At 44.8% G+C, this 23206-nt stretch overlaps 1 protein-coding gene across 2 annotated transcripts; it reads left to right on the forward strand.

Moving 5' to 3' along the window:
- Nucleotides 1-4095: 4095 nt before the first annotated feature.
- Nucleotides 4096-8473, forward strand: Ccr4 (C-C motif chemokine receptor 4). 2 transcript variants are annotated; one of them, XM_048347401.1, is made up of 2 exons: nucleotides 4096-4375; nucleotides 7156-8473. In XM_048347401.1, the coding sequence occupies exon 2, from the start codon at nucleotides 7230-7232 to the stop codon at nucleotides 8310-8312; it is 1083 nt and encodes a 360-aa protein (XP_048203358.1). In that variant the 5' UTR covers nucleotides 4096-4375; nucleotides 7156-7229; the 3' UTR covers nucleotides 8313-8473. The 2 variants fall into 2 exon arrangements, with proteins under 2 accessions (XP_048203358.1, XP_048203359.1); XM_048347402.1 differs by having other exon boundaries at nucleotides 7184-8473.
- Nucleotides 8474-23206: the final 14733 nt, after the last annotated feature.

Below are 23206 nucleotides of genomic sequence, written 5' to 3' on the forward strand. Positions count from 1 at the left end.
AAAGAAAGCAGGAAGACTGGATGCAATGACTCGGGCCTGTAGTCTTAGTTACTGAGAGATTATTTATAATCAGGAGGGTCAAAAAAATTTTTTTTTGCCAGTCTTGAGGCTTGAACTCAGGGCCTGAGCACTGTCTCTGGCTTCTTTTTGCTCAAGGCTAGCACTCTGCCACTTGAGCCACAGCACCACTTCCTGCTTTTTCTATATATGTGGTGCTGAGGAATTGAACCCAGGGCTTTATGTATGCAAGACGAGCACTTTACCACTAGGCCATATTCCCAGCCCCCAGGAGGATCAGAATTTAAGGCTAGCATGTGCAAAATGTTTGCAAGACCCAATGAACAAGCTGCGCATGAATGCATAGGATCAAAATCCTAGGCTGCCTAGGCAAAAATTGAGACCTTATCTGGAGGGGTAAAACAAAAACTGTAAAGCAAATAGTGGCTCAAGTGGCAAAATGTCTTTCAAGTGCAAGGCTTTGAGTTCAAACCCCAATACCACCCAAAAAATAGAGATGCAAAGCTGTGGCTCAAGTGGTAGAATGCCAACCTTGAAAGAAAAAGATAGAGGATAGTGCCCAGGTCTTGCATTTAAGCTTCATTATTGGCACAAAACAAAACAGGAAGCCAGGAAGTCAGATAAGAGAAATACTGCATTGTTTCTTGGCCCTGAAAATAAAGGAAGCTTCCCTGAGCTATATATGTAGAATGTAGTCAGCCTCAAAATGCTGGAAAATTCTTTCCTAGAAATTATAGAAAGAACCAGCCCCTGACACTTTGAATTTCTGACTGCCAGAATCATAAAAAGATAGTTTTCATGTGTTTGAAACCAGTGAATTTGTGGTAATTTGTCACAGCAATAACAAAATTATACAGTGAGATTTTGATATTGTATAATGGGATGCTGACAATTTCCCCCTTTCCTCAATTTCAGACGAGATTGGGCGCGTTCAGGGTGGTATGGCCGTAGACCTCTTTTTTCAATTTCATAATTCAGCTAGACTGAAACTTGACCAGATTGATTCCACTTCTCAATGACATATCCAAGAAAAAACTTTTTGGTAGTCAGTAATTATTCCCATCTTTTTCCTTTTTGTAAACCAAGAGACCCAGGGAATACACGTTGGAATCATTAGCTAGCTGGGTCTGCCTTATAAATGAGAATCAGCCCATCTGCACGAGGAGAGTTTAGTGATCAGGACAAACTGTTGTAGCATGGGTGCATTTTGTTACATCATCAGCTTAGAATATGTCATAAATACTGCTCACAGAAGTCACTTTTTTTCCTTCAAAAACATATGTATGGCTGGGCACTGATGGCCCCCACCTATGATCCTATGATCAAGGTTCAAAGCCAGCTGGAGGTGGAAGGTCCATGAGATTCTTATTCCCAATTAACCACCCAAAAGCTGGAAGTAGAGCCGTGATTTAAGTGGCAAAATGCTAACCTTGAGCCAGAAAGTTCACCCTGGCCATGAATTTAAGTCCCAAGACTGACACAAAAAAACAAAAAAAAAACCTATCTGCACCTAGTTATATCACTGTTTGAAAAGATAGTTGTGACATTTTGTTTTACTATGTGATGAATGCTTTCAGAATAAACCAAAGTCATTTTATTCCACTTTTGATTACAATCAATAGTGAGAGGAATTTTGAGTTACAGTAAACTTCACATTAAGTTATCACTTTTCTTTGGCAATTCTCATGAGTCATAGTGTGAGCAAGCCACTGCAACGACCATGTCTGTTGCCTCCTTCATCCCATCCTGACCTCAAGCACACCCGAGTCCTCAGCCCCGGTGCTGATTGGTTACAGTCTGGAAGGTAAAGTCTGAGTATGCAGTGCCAGGAAATGGCAGGGCTTCGAGAAGGTGAGGGGATACAGAAGGGAGATAGAAAAGCATAGCTACTAAAGATGGGAGGCATGGACATTTGGAAGACACTGAGGAGGAAGTTATACTGAGTCCTTGGCCCAGAATTTCCTCCAGGTCGGCTGAGTTTTCTTTGTCTAATCCTGGGTCCTGCGCTTTAGGGCCTCACTATTACTTTCTGATAGGTTTTCTCTCCCCTTCCACCCCCCCACCCCCCACTTTTTTGTTGTTGTTGATTGTGGGGCTTGAACTCCAGGCCTGCATGCTGCTGTCCCTGAGCTCTTTTGCTCAAGGCTAGTACTACCACTGGAGTCACAGAGCCACTTCCAGCTTTTTCTGTGTATGTGATACTGAGGAATCGAACCCAGGGCTTGATGCATGCTAGGCAAGCACTCTACCACAATGCCACATTCCTAACCCCTCCCCTTTTTATTTATTTTTTATTTTTAAGTTGTTATAAAGGTATTGTACAGAGAGAGATTACAGTTTCATGTCAGGTAATAACATTCTTTTTGGATAATGTCACCCCTTCCTTCACTCTCCCAGTGTTTCCCTCCCATCCCCACCCACAAGTTGTATAGTTCATTTTCAAATCCCTCTCCTAATCAGTTATCATACTCTGGGACCCTCAAAGGCCAAGTTCGAGACAGCTAGGACCGCCCCGTGCTCTGAATTCAAAACAATTTTCAAATGAGCCAATCACTGGAAAGCTCTGAAGCCTAATTCCCTTCACTTGCATGGACTTCATAGACTGTCCATACAGTCCATTGTTGAAACCCTGAGTGTCTCCTTTCACAGTATCATTTTAACACTAAAGCCTGTCCTCTTATCTGCTGCTGCTGTGCTGCAACTCCCCATGAAGGCCTTGATAGTGTCCAGTTCCCACAGACACTGGGACTTGGTCTTTGTTGTTGCAACCATGTTGGGCCCACCAGGGGTCGCTGTAGTCTCATGTTGACCGCCTGACCCTGTGCTGCGTCCTGCATATGCGGCAAGATTTGTCTGTCTGCTCCTCTCTGCTTTATATGAGAAATTCAGCCTCATGGCACCTGGTGATGATAAACATCAGGAGTGTGGGGGTTGGCCTCTAATTGGCTTCCATGCCTTTAGGCATCTTCCCTCTCTGGGTTTCTATTAAGCCGTGTAAGAAATGATGTTACTAAAAAATTGGTCTTTTGTGAGTAGGGGGCGAGGACCCATTTTTTAATGTTTTTCAACCTTCCTGAAGGGTAATTTACTGTTTTTCCACCACAGCAGTGCTCTTACTCACCCAACTTGAAGACTGACTTTGTCCAGGGCAGCACTCCCTGCAGCTTGGAAACCTGAATGGTGATGCATGGTTCACCCTGGTAATTTCTGGGTTCCTAGTAATGGCTGCAGGCAACATGCCAGGCAGGCTCCACTATTTCAAGAGAGGAAGGTATTTGCTCCTGTGCATTTGATTTATGCTAATTTTCAGCTGGTGCCATTGTTGAGCACGAATACATGTATATGCAATATTTATGCTGGCAACCCATCCCTGTATACACATACATCCATGTTGGGCACTGTGCTTTATACTTTGCAAATGTTAGTGCATTTCATCATAACTAGTGAATCTGCATGCATGGTTTTCAAGCATTAAGGGCAACACAGAGACATTGTCGTCTTATGTGTCATTGAGGACAGATTTATTATTAAATCCAAGAATTTGGTTAATGGAGACACATGTGCACAAACTTTCCACTTCTCTACACTTGGCTATCCTTTTAGTAGTATTAGTAATATTTTGTGGGTCATGGGGCTTGAACACTGTCCCTGAGTGTCTTTTGTTCAAGGCTAGTGCTTTACCTTTACCACTTTGAACCAGAGCTTCCGGTTTTCTGGTGATTAACTGGAGATAAGTGTCTCATGGACTTTGAACTGCATTCCTCAGGTCTCAGCCACCTGAGTAGCTGGGATTACAGGTTTGTGCCGCCAGCACCTGGCTTCCTTTTATTTTTGTAATGGGTGGTGGTTTATTGCACTTGTGCTGCTGGAGGCTGTGAGGGAGATGAGGCCCTGCGCCGATGGGCATGCTGTAGAGTCCAGATAGGCAAACAAGACTGGCCTTTCTCTAGTGTTAGTGAACTGCAGTCTAAAGATCCTGATTGCCTGGAGAACACTGTATCTCAAGTGCTCATACTGGATTTCCATGAAAAGGAAATGAATCCAGGCTCTTGCTCATGCTAGGCATGTGATCTGCCTCTATGCCTCCTCCCACAACAAGCACATTTTTAAAAAGCTCCTTCTTTAAAAACAACTTTATTTTTCAATCTAACAGAAGCCAAACCTTCCTATCTTTGAATTTTGGAAAATGAGTCACTCATCTCATTTTCTGTTTCCTCCCTCTCTAAAAAGCCCCATTTGAACTCAGGGCAGATGGGTCTGACAGGAAGCCACACGCCTTTCAGAGGCACCTGTGCTGCTTGAGCAAGCCTGGCACTGCCTCACAGACCTTCCTCAGAGCCACTTCCAGAAACGCAAGGTGAGTGGGGTGAGTGGGGTGGGGGTGTTCCCAGGGCTTCTGGCCACCCAGTGTTCTCCAGACACGTGGCCTGGAGGCAGCATAGACTGGCCAGCACTCACCCGGCTTCGGCATTCAGGCCGCTTTGTCCTGCTATATATATTGTCTCCACACTTTTCCACCCCTCATCTACTGGCATTCAGATAGAGGGCTCTTACTCTGGGCACATGTCCCAGATAAACGATGATCCATCACAAACACACACTGTCCTGCTCCTTGCTTCTGTCAAGATCCCAGACTAAGAAGCATTACACATGTAAGACCTGCAGAATGATGACCTAGAACCACCTCTCCTTGCTTGCTCTTGAGACTCTCCTACATCCCCAGCCTTTTCCCTTTTCACTGGTAAAATGGAAAAAGAGCAAAATATGTCCTAATGTAACAAATGTCTTTGGAGACCTTGTGATGCAGCAGGCCTTTCACATGCAATTCTAAGATAAATTCCAGACCTCCCTTTGGAGGCACAGGGTCTGGGTGTTTGGCTTCATGGTGGGAAGGCTGCAATGCAGGTGGGCGGTGGTGGGGACCTATGGGATTAGTATGAATTATTGAGCAAAGTGACAAGTGTTTAATAAGGGTGATCCTGAGACACCCCTTCATGAATTGCTCTGCTCCTCAGTGGAGCATGCGATTCTCTAGTTTAGACAGGAAACCAAGGTGGGTGCGGAGGCAGAGGTGTTCTTTCTGGCTTCGGTGTGCCTTTCTATCTGTCTAGACTGTCAGATTAATTCGCACTCAACAATTCAGTACATGGATTGGTTTTATATGTAGTTTTGATTAGAACAAAAATTCCCTCAAATTATCCAACAGTATTTACTGCCTCCTGGCAAGCTTTTTTATTTACTTTTGCCAGTCCTGGGGCTTGGACTCAGGGCCTGATCACTGTCCCTTGGCTTTTTGCTCAAGGCTAGCACTCTGCCACTTGAGCCTCAGTGCCACTTCTGGCTGTTTTCTATATATGAATTGAACCCAGGGCTTCATGTATACGAGGCAAGCACTCTTGCCACTAGTTCATACTCCCAGCCCCCTCCTGACAAGCTTTATGAACACATTTGCTGCATTAAATTGGCCCAGGAATAGGTGGCTGGCCATGCACAGAAGTCTCTGCACGTTCTCACCTGACAGATGCTCCAGAACGTCAGTGGGGCATGTAGGAGCTACCTTGCACCAGCTCCCAAAAGCAGACTGTTAACATGCTGAGCAGGTTTGTAGTGTAGTTGGCAGCTTGGAATTGGCCAGCAACTGCTGTAAGTCAGAGCTTTTTGCCACTTCTTCTCAGACCTGGTTTATCAGCACATTCCTGGGACTTGAGCCTCAAAGAGACAGCTGTGGAGGTCACTGAATATCAGATCATGTTTGCCACCAGTCCGTTATGCTTAGGTGACAGTGTAAAAATTTTGTTGGGATGGGATTATAATGCACAACACTGAGAAGCCTGCTTTTTAAGATCTATACAGTACAAAGCATGCAAGAGGGGTTTCTTTCTGTGTAGGGGCAAGTGACTACTAACCTAGCTTCCTTCTTAAAGAACAAGATTACCTAAAGCAAGCTGCATACCAATAGCTCACACCTACAATCCTCAGGAGGCTGTGATCTGAGGATCATAGTTCAAAGCCAGCCTGGGAAGGAAAGTCTGTGAGACTGGTTTTTTTGTTGTTGTTGTTTTTTGTTTTTTCCTGGTCCTGAGGCTTGGACTCAGGGCCTGGGCACAGTCCCTGAGCCTCTTTTGTGCCCAAGGCTTGCACTCTGTCACTTGAGCCACAGCGCCACTTCTGGCTTTTTCTGAATAGTTTATTAGAGATAAGAGTTGAACAGACTTTTCTGCCTGGGCTGGCTTTGAACCGTGATCCTTAGATCTCAACCTCCTGAGTAGCTAGCATTACAGGCCTGAGCCACTGGCACCTGGCTATCTATGAGAATCTTTTCTCCAATAAACCATGAAAAAGCTGGAAGTGGAGCTTCAGTTCAAATGATAGAGTGCTAGTTTTGAGCAAAGAAAAAGCTCAGGAACAGCGCCCAAGGCCCTGAGTTCCAACCCCAAGATCAGCACTAAAAAAAAAAAAAAGAGGGGCTGGGAATATGGCTTAGCAGTAGAATGCTCACCTTGCATAAAGCCCTGGGTTCGATTCCTCAGCACCACATAGACAGAAAAGGCTGGGAGTGGAGCTGTGGCTCAAGTGGTAGAGTACTAGCTTTGAGCAAAAAGAAGCCAGGGACAGTGCTCAGGCCCTGAGTCCAGGCCGCAGGACTGGCAAAGAAAAAAAAAAGATAACCTAAAGTTACTCAAAATGTGGAGTTAAAATCTGGAGAAAAAGATTTATTATTATTATTATTATTTGGGCGGTGCTGAGAAAGCACATTATTTGAGCCCAGGGACATGCGTGTCTAGACAAGAGCTCTACCACTGAGCTCTAGGCATACATTTTTTTCTTCTTATGTACATGAAGGGCCAGGATGCAGACATATCCTATTGGGAAGAGCAGTGGATCTGGTCATTCTTAAAAGGGAATCCAGCTCTAGGGGGCACAACCTTAACATGTGCCACTTGAAAGGGAAATTTCACTTCTCTCACCTAGTTACAAATGCGAAGTGAATCCCATCTGCCTGGCTCCAAGGCGGGATTATTCCCCAGGGCAGCTGCAGCAGGAAGCAAGCATTGGACCCCTCGTTAGGAAGGGTGTGTGCTGATGGGGGGCAAGCTGTGTCCAGCATTTAGCAGTCTTGCTTCCTTGTTCTTATAGAAATCTGATCTGCTCTTCCTCTCATCAGTGTCCTCTGGTTGGACCAGACTTCCAGGAGCCTGTAGATTTATAAAATGAACCCCACAAATGTGGCAGACACCACCATGGATGACAGCATGTACAGTAGTTACTACCTGGATGCGAACATCCCCAAGCCTTGCATGAAGGAAGGCATCAAGGCCTTTGGGGAACTCTTCTTGCCCCCTCTTTACTCTTTGGTCTTTCTGTTCGGTCTTTTTGGAAACTCGGTGGTGGTGCTGGTCCTGTTCAAGTACAAGAGGCTCAAGTCCATGACAGACGTGTACCTGCTCAACCTTGCCATCTCGGATCTGCTCTTTGTGTTCTCCCTCCCTTTCTGGGGTTATTACGCTGCTGATCAGTGGGTGTTTGGACTCGGTCTGTGCAAGATGATTTCCTGGATCTACTTGGTGGGTTTTTACAGTGGCATATTCTTCATCATGCTCATGAGCATCGACAGGTACCTGGCGATCGTGCACGCCGTGTTTTCCTTGAGAGCACGAACCCTGACCTATGGGGTCGTCACTAGTGTGGTGACCTGGTCTGTGGCTGTGTTCGCCTCACTTCCCGGCCTGCTGTTCAGCACTTGTTACACGGATCACAACCGTACCTATTGCAAAACCAGGTACCCTGGCAACTCCACGATGTGGAAGGTTCTGAGCTCCCTGGAAATCAATGTTCTAGGGCTGCTGATCCCCTCGGGGGTCATGCTGTTTTGCTACTCTATGATCATTCGGACCTTGCAGCACTGTAAAAACGAGAAGAAGAACAAGGCGGTGAAGATGATCTTCGCCGTGGTCATCCTCTTCCTTGGCTTCTGGACACCGTACAATGTGGTGCTCTTCCTGGGTACGTTGGTCGAGCTAGAAGTTCTCCAGCACTGCACCTTTGAGCGGTACCTGGACTACGCTGTCCAGGCCACAGAAAGCCTGGCTTTCGTCCACTGCTGCCTCAATCCAGTCATCTACTTTTTCCTAGGGGAGAAGTTCCGCAAGTATATTGTCCAGCTCTTTAAAACCTGCAGGGGCCCCTTCGCGCTCTGCCCACCCTGTGCTCTCCTCCAGATGTATTCTGCAGACATCCCCAGCTCCTCCTACACCCAGTCCACCGTGGATCACGACCTCCGTGACGCCTTGTAGACAACAGACATGCAGAACAGCTCCCAAACTCCCACACCCGCAGCTTCCTTGCCAGTGTGCTTGTTTAGTAAGAGTGCCCTGCACACTCCGTGAGCATGGGCCCTTCAGCCTGCAGTGGGCACCCCCCCATTCCCGTGACAGCCGACCGCACCTCCGCCCACCAGGCCTGCCTGCATGGAGGAGCACATCTGAGCAGAACGTTGCCTAGAAGGACTTGTCAATTGTGTGGAAGAGAAAGAGCACTGCCCAGCTCCTGCCCGGGTGGATGTGGCCCTTGGTCATCTCTAGCTTTTGTGAAAGGCTTCAAACAAAAACACTTGGACTGGCTGTCACGGTGTTTGTTCAGTCCTGTGCCTGAAGCATTGCGTATTCTGTGAATGCATGCAGAACGATGGCACGATGAACTTAGGTGTTGATTTTTGTTTGTTTGTTTTAATTGAAGCCAATCTTTTTTTGCTGCTGATGTAAGCATATGAAGGCCTTAGAATGATTTGATTTCCAAAAGGAAAAAGGGAATAGGAGAGGAATTTTTATTTAGAATCCAAGAATATTTGCTGAAATTCAAATGCAGTTGAATTTGTTTGGGGATATTAACTATTTCAGGAATGAATATTCAAATTCTTAAAATAATACATAGGTCCTGGGTGTGGTTACAGACACCTGTAATCTTAGCTGCTTAGGAGGTGTTGACAGGAGGATCTTGAGTTTGAGGCATAGCAAGAACTTATCTCAAAGCACAAAAACACAAAACAAGATTCAGCTCTGAAGGCACTTGTGAGTGTTCTAATTTTTAAAACGTGAGCTGTTATAATCTTAACAAAGCTATACTCCCACATCTCATAATCTAAGTGGTACTTGCCTAGGCTGTGTGAGGGTTTATATTTGAGTCCTAGCACTGCAACAGTGATATTAAGATTAATATTATTCCCAGTCCCAGAATAGATTTACCCCTAGGTCTTTTACGTGCTTCCAAACACAGCCTTCAAAATTAAAAATCAGGTAGATTGATAAAGTATGAGGAGATGGACCATCAACTGAGGTAAAGTGATCAACCAAAAGCCGATTATGGCATCTTTTAAAATTATGAAATTGTACAATGCATCCCTTCCTTTAAAACTTGGCTCTAGTTTATAAAGTTTGAGTAGTTCAAGAGACTGAGTTAGTCATTGTTACAGGTTATTTTAATCCTTTATCATGTTATATACCTTAGAGATGAATTGATGTCTTTGTAACTTTAATGATTCAGAATTTAACAAAGATTCCAATGAAGTCTGTTAGACCTCTTACTTCATTTCTAAGAAAAATTATCTTTGCAAGCTATTGAGTTAAAATGCTTCTATTATGTTGACACATTATTGAATGCTATATGAAACTTTTGTAATATTAAGTACATTTCCAGGCTGGATGGTGGTGGCTCGTGCCTATGATCCTAGCTTCTCAGGAGGCTACAATCTGAGGATCATGGTTCAATTCCAGCCCAGGCAACAAATCCGTAAGACTTTTGTTTCCAGTTAATCAGCGAAAGGCTGGAAATAGAAGTAAGGCTCAAGTGGTAGATTGCCAACTATGAGTAGAGTGCAAGGCCCTGACTTCAAATTCCAGTATGAACTCCAATAACAACAAAAAAAGAAGAGGAATGCATTTTCAGAAAAATGTTGTGTGTGCATGCTTGCATGAACTAGGGATTGAACTAAGGACCTTTTGCTTACTAGGCACATGCTCTACCAATTGCTTTTTTTTTTTTTTTTTTTTCACATAAAAGTCTACTGATAACTTAGTCTGGGACTGTGATCCTACTGTCTCTACCTCCCAAGTGTCTGGGACCACAAGCATTCACTCTCTTTAAGTGGTATTAGTTGATGATAGTAAATGTTGCTTTTATAGAAAATAAATGCCATTTTCCCTGGTCCTGCCTGAGCCTGTTCACCAGATGGGGCTGAGAATCAGAGCAGCTGATGTGCCTGTTGCTTTGCCATGGACTCAGCCCTAGAGAAGAGACCATAGTTGTTGGCTGTTAAATTCTCCACTTGGGGTAGAAAAAGAGTTCCTATGTTGTGGTAGAACAACATAGAAAGGGGATACAGAATTAGGGGCCTGCAGGGAATGAATCTGTGCACCTGCGTGTGTTGCTTTCCTGTCTTAGCTTCAGTTTCTCATCTGTTAAATGGGTTGTATTTCAGTGATAGAATAAGTTGGGCAAAAGAGGCTTATCCCTGTAATTCTAGCTATTCAGAAGGCTGTGATCAGAAGGATTTGTTGGTGACTAGCCTGAGCAGAAAATTCTGTGAGACTCCCATCTCCCAAATAGCCAACAAAAAGCTAAGCTGGAATTGTGGCTTAAGTGGTAAAGTGCCTGCCAAGCAAGCATGAAGCTCTGAGTTAAAATGTTGGTACCACTGCAAAAGAAAACAAAGTAAGACATTTCTTGCAAAGTATCTGTGCTCCAGAGTCATAAAGAGAGGTTTGGGATATCCTTAGCCAGTGGTTGCCTGCTCCTGGTGGAGCTGGCAATTAGGTTTATTTAATCACAGTTGCCCAAAAATTTGGTGCATATTGGGTGCTGGTGACTCACGCCTGTAATCCAGGCTACTCAGGAGGCTGACATCTCGGGACATGGTTAGCTAGGGTAGGTAAGAAAGTCCATGAGACTCTTACTTCCAATTACTAGCAAAAAGCTGGAATTGGAAGTGTGATTCAAGTGGTAGTGCACCAGCTTTGAGCAGAAAAAACTAAGGGATTGTGCCCAGGCCCTGACTTCAAACCCCAGTACACACATACACACGCACACATGCACACATGTGCACACAAACATGCATACACTCACACGCGTGCACATGCGCACACACAAACATGTATAGACTCACACACAGAGACACCAACCACATAACAAAAAACAAATTAGTACAACAAAATACTAAGAGGGTGTGGTGGGTTGTGCTCCATGTGGCTTCTGTTTGCTCCTGAAGTGGGGCGTGGACCCTCAGGACAGGTATTTAGCATCTCTGGTGACTCCCAAACATAAATCAGAACCACCAAAAGAAAATATCTTCATTCAGTAACAGGATACAGAAAGCCAGCCAGCCTGGCTTCTGCATTGATTCCCTGGCTGTTTGCAGCCATTAGCCCTGCCCTCCCTGGCTGTGACAGGCCTGCCTCCAGGGGAACACAGGTGTTGCTTGCTCTACAGTGATAGAAATGCATTTACTTTTGGTGTGACATTAATGTTTTGGAACTGGAGTCAGTGTCTGTAAAATAATGTGAAAATGCTAATAATGAATTATCTATATTAAAACGATGGATTTTGTGTGATTCTTTTTTTTTTCCAGTCCCAGGGCTTAGATTCAGGGCCTGAGCACTGTTCCTAAGCTTCTTTCACTCAAGGCTAGCACTCTACCACTTGAGCCACAGTGCCACTTCTGGCTTTTTCTGTGTATGTGGTGCTGTGGTATCAAACCCTGGGCTTCATGCGTGCTAGGCGAGCACTCTACCACTAAGCCACATTCCCAGCTCTGCTGTGATTTTTGTGTATGTGTGTGTTGTATATGGGTGTGTATGCATGTGTGAGAGTGGGGATGTTACTGGGGCCTGAACTCAAGAGCCTGGATACTGTGCTTTAGCTTTTTCATTTTAGGCAAGCACTCTCCCACCTGTTCTACAACACCATTTCCAGTTTCTTGGTGACAGGTTGGAGATAAGAATTTCTGGTAGCTAGTGCAAGGTGGCTCATGCTGGTAATGTTAGCTACTTAGGAGGCTGAAATCTGAGGATCACAGTTCAAAGCCAGCCCAGGCAGGAAGTTCGTTAGATTCTTATCTCCAACTAACCACCTGAAAAGTGGAAGTAGAGCTGTTGCTCAAAGTGGTAATGTGCTAGCCTTGAGCAGAAAAGCTCAGGGAGAGCACCTAGGCCCTGAGTTCAAGCCCCATGACCACACTCCCCCCCTCCCCCCCAAAAAAATAATCTTATAGACTTTCCTGCTTAGGCTTGCTTGGAACCATGATCCTCAGATCTTATCTTCCTGAGTATCTAGAGCCACCAGCATGAGCCACCAGTGCCCACATGATTTGGGATTATTGAGCAGGGGAATGAGTGGGGCACTGTCTACACCAGCACTCACTGTACTAGCTCTCCGCATCTTGGCAGTTAATGTCTCAATTAGGCTTCCTCCCATAAGTGCCTTCCCTTGGGGGCAGCTCATATCCAGTGAGTGGATAATGAGGGCCAAGCATTTTCCCTGTCACTTAGATTGGGTCAACTCTGAGGGTGGCCATCAGGACTCTAGAGCTCTCCTAAGGTGAGCTGAGGTAAAGGTTAACTCTTCTATGTCCCTAGAGGTGCTGTTCCCAAGGAGGTTTACCATGAAATGCATAAAGCAGTGTCTGCCAAATCCTACTGTGGCGGCTGAACAGCTCACATGAGTGGAAACTGCCCCAAGTGTTGGAAATTGAGGCATAATCTTGACCTCATCCCCCACTCTTCCTCCCCTCTCCAGATTGAGCTCTTGTATTCCCCGTCTGTCTAACCTTGGCATCCTCCATGGTTTACTCCCACAAGCCCAAGGCATCTATACTACCTACACTACCCTCTGCCCTTGGGCTCACTACAGCACCTGGCTTGGGGCTTTTTTCTTTCTTTCTTTCTTTTTTTTTTGCCAGTCCTGGGGCTTGAACTCAGGGCTCGGGCACTGTCCCTGGCTTCTTTTGTTCAAAGTTAGCACTCTACCACTTGAGCCACAGTGCCACTTCCGGCTTTTTCTGTTTGTATGGAACCCAGGGCTTCATGCATGCTAGGCAAATGCTCTACTGCTAAGCCACATTCCCAGCCCTAGCACCTGACATTCTGAGTCCTGTTCTTGTCAACAATGGATCCATCACCAGCCTTTCTCAGCTTGAGCAAAGCAGACACAAGTTTCACTCACTTCAGTGTGTGTGTGTGCGCGCACATGTGCACAAGCGCGTGCACATAGGAACCAGTACTGAGGCTTGAACTGTGGGCCTGGGCTGGCTTTGAACCACTATACTTCTTAAAATATAGAGATTCTAAATTCTTGAGAAAATCAGAAATATATCATATAGTAAGCTTTCATATAGTAAACCTCATTTCAGCCTTTTAAAAAGTAGATATGAAGGCTTGGTGCCAGTGGCTCACATGTGTAATCCTAGTTACTCAATAGACTGGAATCTGAGGATCACAGTTCAGAGCCAGCTCAGGCAGGAAAAGTCCGTGACACTCTTTATCTTTAGTTAACCAGCAAAATACTAGAAGTAGAGCCATGGCTCAAGTGGTAAAGCAAAAAAGCTCAGGGACATTACCCAGGTCCTGAGTTCAAGCTCCCCTACTGATATCCACACAGAAAAAGCAAATGTAGGTGGGCTTATTACTCCCAAGAAATAGAGGCACAGAGGAAACAGTATTCTAATCATGAACTAAGCTAACGCTACCAACAGTAACCACAATCTTGCTGAATAGTAAAATGTAGAATCCCCTCACTCAGTTGTTATTTTTTAACCTTTTTTTTAATATATTTTTATTATCAAACTGAATTACAGAGAGGTTACAGTTTTATACACTAGGCATTGGATACATTTCTTGTACTGTGTGTTACCTTGTCCCTCATTCCCCCCTCCCCCATTTTTTAACCTTGTGAGTGTCCTATCTTTAATCTAGATTGGCAAGTCAAGTTTCTGTTTAACTACACAAACTTCACTAGTCCTGTCTCCAAAATCCCCAGTGTGTTTCTAATAAAACTTTTCCTGCTCATGGTCAAGGACTGAGCGAACTGTTCTAGAAATGGTGGGTGGGGTTTTAGGTCAACATGACTTCATTCAGACATTTGGTATGAGCAAGTATGTAAGAGTCTGCATTTGCACCTTTGGGAAACTAAAAGAACATCAAGAAAGCAAGAATTTAAAAACTCAGAAATGTCCCTTTCCAATAAAAATGTGCAGATACTTTACAGATTCCAAAATAATCTGTAGCCCAGAGCATCAGATATGAGGCAAAACCTATGGGAAACGGTGAAGAGAAAGGCAGGATGGGCTGCTTCCTACAGGAAGGGCTGTGCAGAAGCTGAGATGAGCTGGTACAGCCTGCCTGAAGGCACACACCCGTAAGCCCAGGACTAAGGCCAACCTGTGCTACAGTGAGACCTTTTCTTTGCTATGTTGTCCAGGCTGGCTTTGAACTCCAGAACACTAGTGATACTCCTGTCTTGGCCTTCTGAACAACTGGGGCTGTAGGCCCATGTTATTCTGCCTAGTAGCTTAATTTCTTTCATAATCTGCCCAAGCAATAAAGGTACTGTATTTCCATCCTGGGAGAAGAGAATCTGATGATAAAGAACTGGCAGATTCCACCAATATTCATATATTCTGTAAAGCAGTAGTTATGGCAGAAGTGATATGAGATTCATATATTCTATAAAGCAGTGGGCAGGTAAGTTAAGTATGTGCATGTCATCCTGATGTGACACCTGTCCACAGAGACGTGTGATTCTTTGAAGATGCTGATGTAAGTCTTTATTGTTTGAGATGAGGAGAGGATAGCATGTTAAGTCTGCAGAAGGCTTTGATCTGTGCACGATAAACCAACACCATTGAGAGCAGCAGGCAGGAAAACGACCGACACCAAGACAAGACAGTACAACCACGGTTGCCTTGGTTACAGAGCTTCCTTCTAATTTGGTGTTATAATAACAGTATCACATACAGGTAAAATGAACAATGGGTCAGTTGGAATGTGTGATCTAGCTGAGATCCTCTTAGAACAAATGAGGAATTTATCATACAGTTTGGGCAAAAGGTAAATATGATTTAGAACTTGATGGCCACAGACCCGCTGAGTGCCCCATTAAGAAGATAGAGTTTGGAGGTCTTCCTCTTCCCCAGTGCTTATTAAATATGAAAATTAATGCAACTGAATCTGAAGATGACTAGATACAAATGCTACTGTAGAAAAATTGCTTGAAAATACTTTGTAAAGTGGAACTTATATCCACAATATATTTACCCAAGAAAAAGGTAACTTTCAGTTCATACAATGACTTATCCAAAAATATTTTAAGCATACTAAACAGTAGAAGATGCTTCCCCCCAAAATTGGGAACAAGGTTATGATGTCTGTACCTCCACCTCTGCTCATGTTGTACTGGAGATAGGAAAGGTAGACAGAAGGAGGCATACTGGAGAGAGACAGAGACAGACAGAGAGAGAAAGGGGGGCATCCAGCTTGGGAAGAAAGAAAATTCTGGGTAGCATGATCTTGTAGAAAATTCTAAAGAATCTACACAAAAATACCTATTAGAGCTAATAAATGAACTCAAGTTTCAGCACACAACATTAATATACAAAAACCAACTGCACTTCTTCTATTCAATAGCAGTTGAATAGTCCAAAAATAAAATGAAAAAAAATGCAATTGCCATAATGTTAGGGAGTATCTGGGAATAAGCTTAAAAAGTATAAAATTTGCTGCTTATTACCATAATCATGGTAATAAGCACATTACCAGCATAATCATGCTGGTACTATAGCTTGAACTCAGGGCCTTGTGCTCTTATTTGGCTTTTTTTTTTTTTTCAAGTTTGGCATTCTACCAATGAGCCATACCTCCTCTATTTCTGGCATTTTGCTGCTTAATTAGGGATACAGAATCTCAGACTTTTCTTTCCAGGCTGGTTTTGAACCTCTATCCTCAGATCTCAGCCTCAGTAGCTCAGTAGTCTTTCAGTAGCTGAGATTATAGGTGTGAACCACCAACACCTAAGATTTGCATATTAAAAGTTAAAAAACATAAGATTAAGTTAAAGGCTATCTAAGTTTAAAGATTATGCTTATTGACTAGAAGGCAATAGTTAAGATGGTTGTACATTCCACACAATCCTTGTCATGATTCCAGCTGGCTTTTTGCAGAAATTGACAAGCAGATGCTAGAATTCACATGAAAATGAATGGAATCCAGAACAGTTGGAAAGGAAGAACTGTACACTACCACGGCAAAGGTAAAGAAGACTGTTACGGTGGAAGGACAGATGGATAGAAGGAAACAGAATCAAGAGCTCAGAAATAAACTCTCACATTTATGGCCTGAATGATTTTTTGACAAATAAGCCTAGACAGTTCAATGGGGTAAAGAACAGTCTTGGCAACAAGTGCTCTCTCAAAAGTAGGCTAGCCTCATGTGGCAAAGAACAAAGCTGGAGCACTACTACACCCCATTCACAAAAACTCATACTTGATCACAGATTTCAACATAACAGCCATTAGATTCTTAGTAGAAAATGTAGAGTTTTTCTTTTTCATTTTGGGTTAGGGAAATTTTTAGACAAAGCAGGAGAGCAGAGACAAGCTGGAGATGTGTAGTAACTGCTGAGTGGTAAGAGGGCTTAGAGTCTTAAGGGATGAGGGAGTTTGATTAAAAACAGGTGGCTCCCACCTGTAATCCTATCTCTCAGGAGGCTGAGATCTGAGGATCAGGATTGAAGCCAGCTGGGCAGGAAAATTTGTGAGACTCTTCTCCCTAACTACCGAAAAGCTGAAAGTGGATCTGTGGCTCAAGTGGTAGAGCACTAGCTTTGAGCAAAAAAGCTCAGGGACGCCTAGTGCAAGTGGCCTATAATCCTAACTACTCAGGAGGCATGAGAGTTTATGATCATGGTTCAAAGCCAGCCTGGGCAGAAAAGTCCACGAAACTCTTTATCTCCAATCAACCACTATAAAACCGGAAGTAGCACTGTGGCTCTAAGTGGTAGAGCATTATCCTTGAGCTAAAGTGCTCAAGGATAGCACCCAGGCTCTAAGCTCAAGCCCCATAGCTGGCACACACACACACACACACACACACACACACACACACACACACACACACACAAAATCAACACACATGAACGTTGTCTATTTTATAGCAAAAAAAAGTAACACTTTAGGAAAATAGAGGCCTATGCATTTTTAAGAACCAGAATGGAAAAATGGAAGCAAATGTGTGAAGAAAGTTGAGACTAACATTGCTGGGTCCTAGGACCTGAATACGGCAGTAGATGCCTTTCAGCTCCTGTGGGCTGTCTCACACAGATGAGGGGGCTTAAAGCCAGAGGCTACAGAAGGTCACTGCTACCCACTTGGGAAAGAAGACTAAAAAAACTGCTGGTTGATATATATTTGCTTCATTAGGCTGGAGGATAAACACTAACTCTCACCTGCCACGTGAACCACGCTGGAGAGCCAAACCCCAGCGCAGTCCTCGCTCTCTAGCATGGGAGAAGCTTAGGCTGAGATGTGTTCTAGCATGAGTCACTGTGTTGGGCTGCGGCCTGGGAACAGGAGGATGAGCAAAGCGGCGGGGAGGATCTGTTCTGTGAGGGCTCTCCAGAGAATGATGGATACTATATATCACAAGGCATTGGCTCACACTGTTTGGGAACCTGAATCCCAAGACTACAGCTGGCAAGCTAGAGAGCCAGGGGAGCGGATGGTGCAGTCCAGTCTCTCTGAAGGCCCACGAGCCAGGAGAGCCTCTGTTGTCCACTCAGAAGCCAGCAGACTTGAGACCCAGAGAGAAACTGTGTTTCCATCTGAGTCTGAAGGCAGCAGAGACCACTGTGCCAGCCAGGCAGCCAGTCAGGAGTTCCCTCTTAGTAGCTTTCTTTTCTCATCCTGGTGCTTGAACTCAGAGCCTGGGCACTGACTATTCTTGAGTTCTTTTGCTCAAGGATAGAGCTCTACCACTTTGAGCCACAGCTCCACTTCCAGTTTTCTGATGGCTAATTGAAGATAAGAGTCTCACTGACATGCCTGCCCAGGCTAGCTTTGAGCCATGATTCTCAGATCTCAGCCACCTGAATAGCTATTACAGATGTGAATCACCAGTGCCTGGCTCTTATTAATACTCTGTCCTGGCTTCCAACTCATTGGATGAGGCTCAGTTATATTAGAGATTTATTGATTCCATTGTTAGTGCCATCCAGAAACAACACCCTCACAGAGACATGCAGAATTATGTTTGACCAAGTGCCTGGGCACTTGTTGTTTCACATGTTGCCATGTGAAATCAACCCTCATACATCCCTGCTGGAATCTAGCCTCAGCCTGACCTGCCTGAATTGGGTAACAGAGCTCACAGAGTGTGATGATCTTTGAAACAAAGAGTAGCTTTTTATATCCCTGTGAGTGAGTCACTCATAATGCCCAGAGAACTTCTCTGAGAATGGAATCATCTATCTTCATAGGAACTAGAGGAGGGGTGCTCCTACTATTAAATTAAGGGGGCAATGTTGGTAAGCAAAGGAAATGAAATGGAGAGAGAGGTCCTATCAACAAACTTAATAGAAAATCTATATAAAAGTGAACATGAAGTCCAAGACTCACATAGCCCAAGGAAAAAAAACACAAGCAATAAATAAAATGAACAACAAAAATGGTCAGTTGAGACAAAAATCAATAGAATAGAGTGGAAAATAAATTTAAGTATGTTGACCTACCTTGAGGAGAATAATACCCACTGAGAAAGAACAAAAAGTTACTAAACACTTGCTGACACCAGGTGGGAATCACACCCAAAGGTGTGAGGTGAGACATGTGTTAATAGCACACTTCCTTCTAGAACAAACTTCTGTCTAGGCCAGAACTTAAAAGTTTTGAGAGCTCAGTTCCTTCAGAGACTGAGACTCAGTTGGCAATGCATCCCACCTCTCTCCTCGGTGGCATCTGGCCGTGTGATTTGGGATGGGAAACTCTGGTCTTTGTCATTTGCACATGTCAGCACCTCCTGAGTGGCACTGCATCTTGTCTGCACCTCACTCTGGATCTGAACTCCCAGGCCCGGGATCCTTCAGCCTCTGCCACGCCCCTCGGGATGTGGGAAACATGGGGCTATGGAAGGCCTTTTGTACTTGCTGCTGCTCTAAGCCAGTGGAAAACTCCCCTGCACTCCCCATGTCATGTCTGGCTGGTGGGAAGGCTTCAAGGCTGCCTGGGTCCACAAGCAATGATAATCCACTCCTCGCTGCTCTGCCCCTGAGGGGCACAGCAGCTTTTTCCTTTCAAGCCTGACCTGGGGAGTGTTGGCTCACAGCTCCCCAGACCCAAGTGGGGATTCTATTATGGCTTGCTAGTATGAGGGTTTGGACATGGGAGGCAGTGGAGCTAGGCTCAGACAGTCACTACCTCCAAATTGTTTCCTCCTTTCTCTTTTCCCTCTCTTCTTTCCCTGACAGCTTCCTGACTCTCAGCCCTTTCAAGGGAGCTAGACTTCGAGAAGAAAGGAAGGCATTCGTTATTTCAGGAACACAGAAGATGCCCAAGCCACGTGGAAGATGTAGATCTTTCAAAAAATAGCATCAGGGGCTGGGAATGTGGTAGAGTGCTTGCCTAGCATGCATGAGGCTCTGGGTTCAATTCCTCAGTACCACATAAACAGAAAAAGCCAGAAGTAGCGGTGGCTCAAGTGGTAGAGAGGCTGAGGGATGTATCAGGCCAGTTGCGGGTGGCTCATGTCTGTAATCCTAGCTACTCAGGAGGCTGAAATCTAAGGATCGCTGTTCAAAGCCCAGCCTGGGTAGGAAAGGCAGTGAGACTCTTATCTCCAATGAACCACCAGAAAACCGGAAGTGGAGCTGTGGCTCAGAGTGGTAGAGTGCTAGCCTTGAGCAAAAGAGCTCAGGGACAGTACCCAGACCCCAAATTCAAGCCCTACAGCCACAACCACCACTACCCTCCCCCCCAAAAAAAACAAAACCACCAAAAACAGTTTCAGATGGGTATTGGTGGCTCATGTCTGTAATTCCAATATGTAGGAGGCTGAGGCCTGAAGATTGTGGTTTGAAGCCAGCCCAGGGAGAAAAGTCCTCAAGACTCCATCTTCAATTCATATGCCAGACTGGAGGTGTGGCTCTAGTGGTAAAGCACCATCTGTGAGCAAGCAAATGGAGAGAGTACAAGGCCCTGAGTTCCAGCCCGACTACTAGAACACAGAGAAATAAATGAAATTTTGAAAAAGCAAGGTTATCCTGCTGGTCATGGTGCACATCTGTAATCCTCCTGAATAGGAGGATTTCTTAATTATCCTGTGCAGCTCAGGCTCAGTTTAATGCTGGAGTCATGTACATACTGAGACCTTGTTTCAAAAAGCCAAAAGACCCTGGGTTGTCTAATGTTTGGTGCTATGGCAGTGTGCCTGCCTCTTCCCCATGGTTCACAGTTCCTGTCATCGGTACAGATCACCAGGGCCCAGCGTGGGCGAGGGCTCGTGAAACTGGAGCCTGTTTGAGTAAAGTTACGGCAGAAGGATGTGTGGGATGATGAGGCCCCACAAGCTGAACTCATTCAGTGGGAGCAGAGACAGACTGTCTAGCCAGAGGAAACCACCAGGAAGTAAGGCCTCGAGGGACTCAGAAATCCTGGGGCAGTTTTCAAGAGATCTTCAATTTTTTTAGAGAAGGGGGCTGCAGGAGCAGTTCATGAGATAAAGCACTTACCTAGCAACTGCAAAACCCTGCCAGATTTCAAACCCTGTTACAGCCAAACAACCGCAGCAACAACACCCCTCCAAAAACAAACAAAAATTTTAAAAATGAGTAAACACATACTTGGGAGTAAGCACATCCACCTGAGTCAGGCCCTCCTGAAGGAAGGCTGGCTGTGAATGAGGTCAGCCAGGCTCACACCTGTAATCCTAGCTACTCAGGAAGCTGAGATCTGAGGATCTGGGCAGAGAAATCTGAGAGATTTATCTCCAATTAACCAGCAAAAAGCTGGAAGTGGGGATGTGGCTCAAGTGGTAGAGCATCAGCCTTCAGTGAAAAGTCAGGTGAAAATGCAAGGGTCTGAGTTCAGGTTCCAGTGGCAGTGTGTGCACATGTGCGCGCGCGCACACACACACACACACACACACACACAACCATTCCTCCATCCAGGAAGCATGGGCTGGTACCTACCACAGGTTGGACATTCCCTACTTGGTACCATGAACACAAGCACAGCAACCCCGGGGGACTTGTCAGGCCAGCTCCCTGTCTGTGAAAAGCCACAGGAAGCTGGGAATTCACAGAGCTCAGACTGGAGAACAGGGCGGCTTCCTCTCTGCCCCAGTTCCTCTTTTGCCCAGGGCCCACGGACTGCTCTGCAGACATGGTGCTTGCCCACAAGTCTGAACTCTGACATTGTGCCCGGATAATCCTGATTAAAGCATGGAAACTGCTGCTCCATTTACTACTGCTATCAGTATGACTGCTTAGTGAGGACCAGGCTACTGGCCTTAGGGGTACACTCCAGACCCCTAATGCATTCCTGGAAGTGAGGATAGCACTGGACCTATGTATTCTCCGTTCTTCTTCCTCTACCTATGATAAAAGTGTTTTTGTTTTGTTTTGTCTTTTTTGGTGCTAGTACTGTTGTGCCAAGTTGCAAGACCACCACCAAAAAGACCACCGAGACTCAGACATTTCCGAAATGCAAAAGCAAGGCAAGGCTTTATTTAAGCGAGCTGCAACTCGGGCCTCGTCCTACCCACCGACACAGCGGAGGTTAGGAGGAAGCCCCGAGCTGTGATTACACAGGGCTTATAAAGGCAAAGAACAAGGTTACAACAATCAGGTGTGCAAGCAAGATTAGGACACAGGTACAAATCTGATTGGCTCAGGGTTTAATTCTAAAATGGGGTTCACGTGTCTGGCACTTCAGTACTTGGGCTTGAACTTAGGGCCTCATGCTCTCGTTTAGCTTAGTCTGCTCAAGGCTAATGCTCTACAGTTGAGCCACATCTCCACTTTCAGCTATTAGTTTGTTAGTTGAAGATAACCATCTCACACAGTTCTCTGCCTGGACCTGGATCCTTAGATCTCAGCCTTGTGAGTAGCCAAGATTCTAGGCATAAGCCACCAGCACCCAGCTAATGATGATTTATAAATTAGGCACAGTAAGAAATTAATAACATGTATTTCACTTTGACAATAAAGAAATAAAAAACTATATCATCTACATTTGCATATGTTTTGATATAAGCTATGATTTTAGTAAAATATATTGAAATCATACTTTCAAAGTGTATCTTATAGGCCAAGTGCTGGTGGCTCAGGCCTGTAATCCTAGCTACTCAGGAGGCTGAGATCTGAGAGTCATGGTTAGGAGCTAGCCTAGGGAAAGTCAAGAGACTCTTGTTTCCAATTAAGCAGCAAAAAGCTGAAAGTGGCACTGTGGTAGAACACTATTAGCCTTGAGGGGAAAAGCCCAGTCTCTGATTTCAAGTTCCAGAACTTTATTTTTATTTTAGCCAGTCCTGGGCCTTGGACTCAGGGCCTGAGCACTGTCCCTGGCTTCTTCCCGCTCAAGGCTAGCACTCTGCCACTTGAGCCACAGCGCCACTTCTGGCCATTTTCTGTATATGTGGTGCTGGGGAATCGAACCCAGGGCCTCCTGTATACGAGGCAAGCACTCTTGCCACTAGGCCATATCCCCAGCCCAAGTCCCAGAACTTTAAAAAGCATTTAAAAAGTAAAGATAATACCTGAATTCCTGTGTTGGTAGAATTGCAGATAGTTTAAGGCTTGTTGGTGCACAAACACAGCCCAGACAATTTTCTTAGTTTTATTCTCTTTCTGGTCTCTTTACTTTTCCCCTCTGTATTTGCCAGGTATACTGAATTTTTTTCTTTAGTGAAATCAAAAAATGTTAATAATAGAGGAAATTAAATGCCTCCAAATCTCAAATTGTATGCAAGCACAGTGAATGATACATTTAAAATATTTAAAATTAAGAGCAAGTGGCATGTCTATTCTTCCTGTAAAATTTCTAAGATTTAATAAGCATTTCTACCTTGTGACTGAAAAATAAGAAATTAATAACAAGGGGAGGGAAATGGAGAGGGGGGAAGATGGGAGAATAATGGAGGAGGTAACAAGTTGG

The sequence above is a fragment of the Perognathus longimembris genome, chromosome 6 (assembly GCF_023159225.1).
Source record: "Perognathus longimembris pacificus isolate PPM17 chromosome 6, ASM2315922v1, whole genome shotgun sequence".
Taxonomy (NCBI): Eukaryota; Metazoa; Chordata; class Mammalia; order Rodentia; family Heteromyidae; genus Perognathus; species Perognathus longimembris.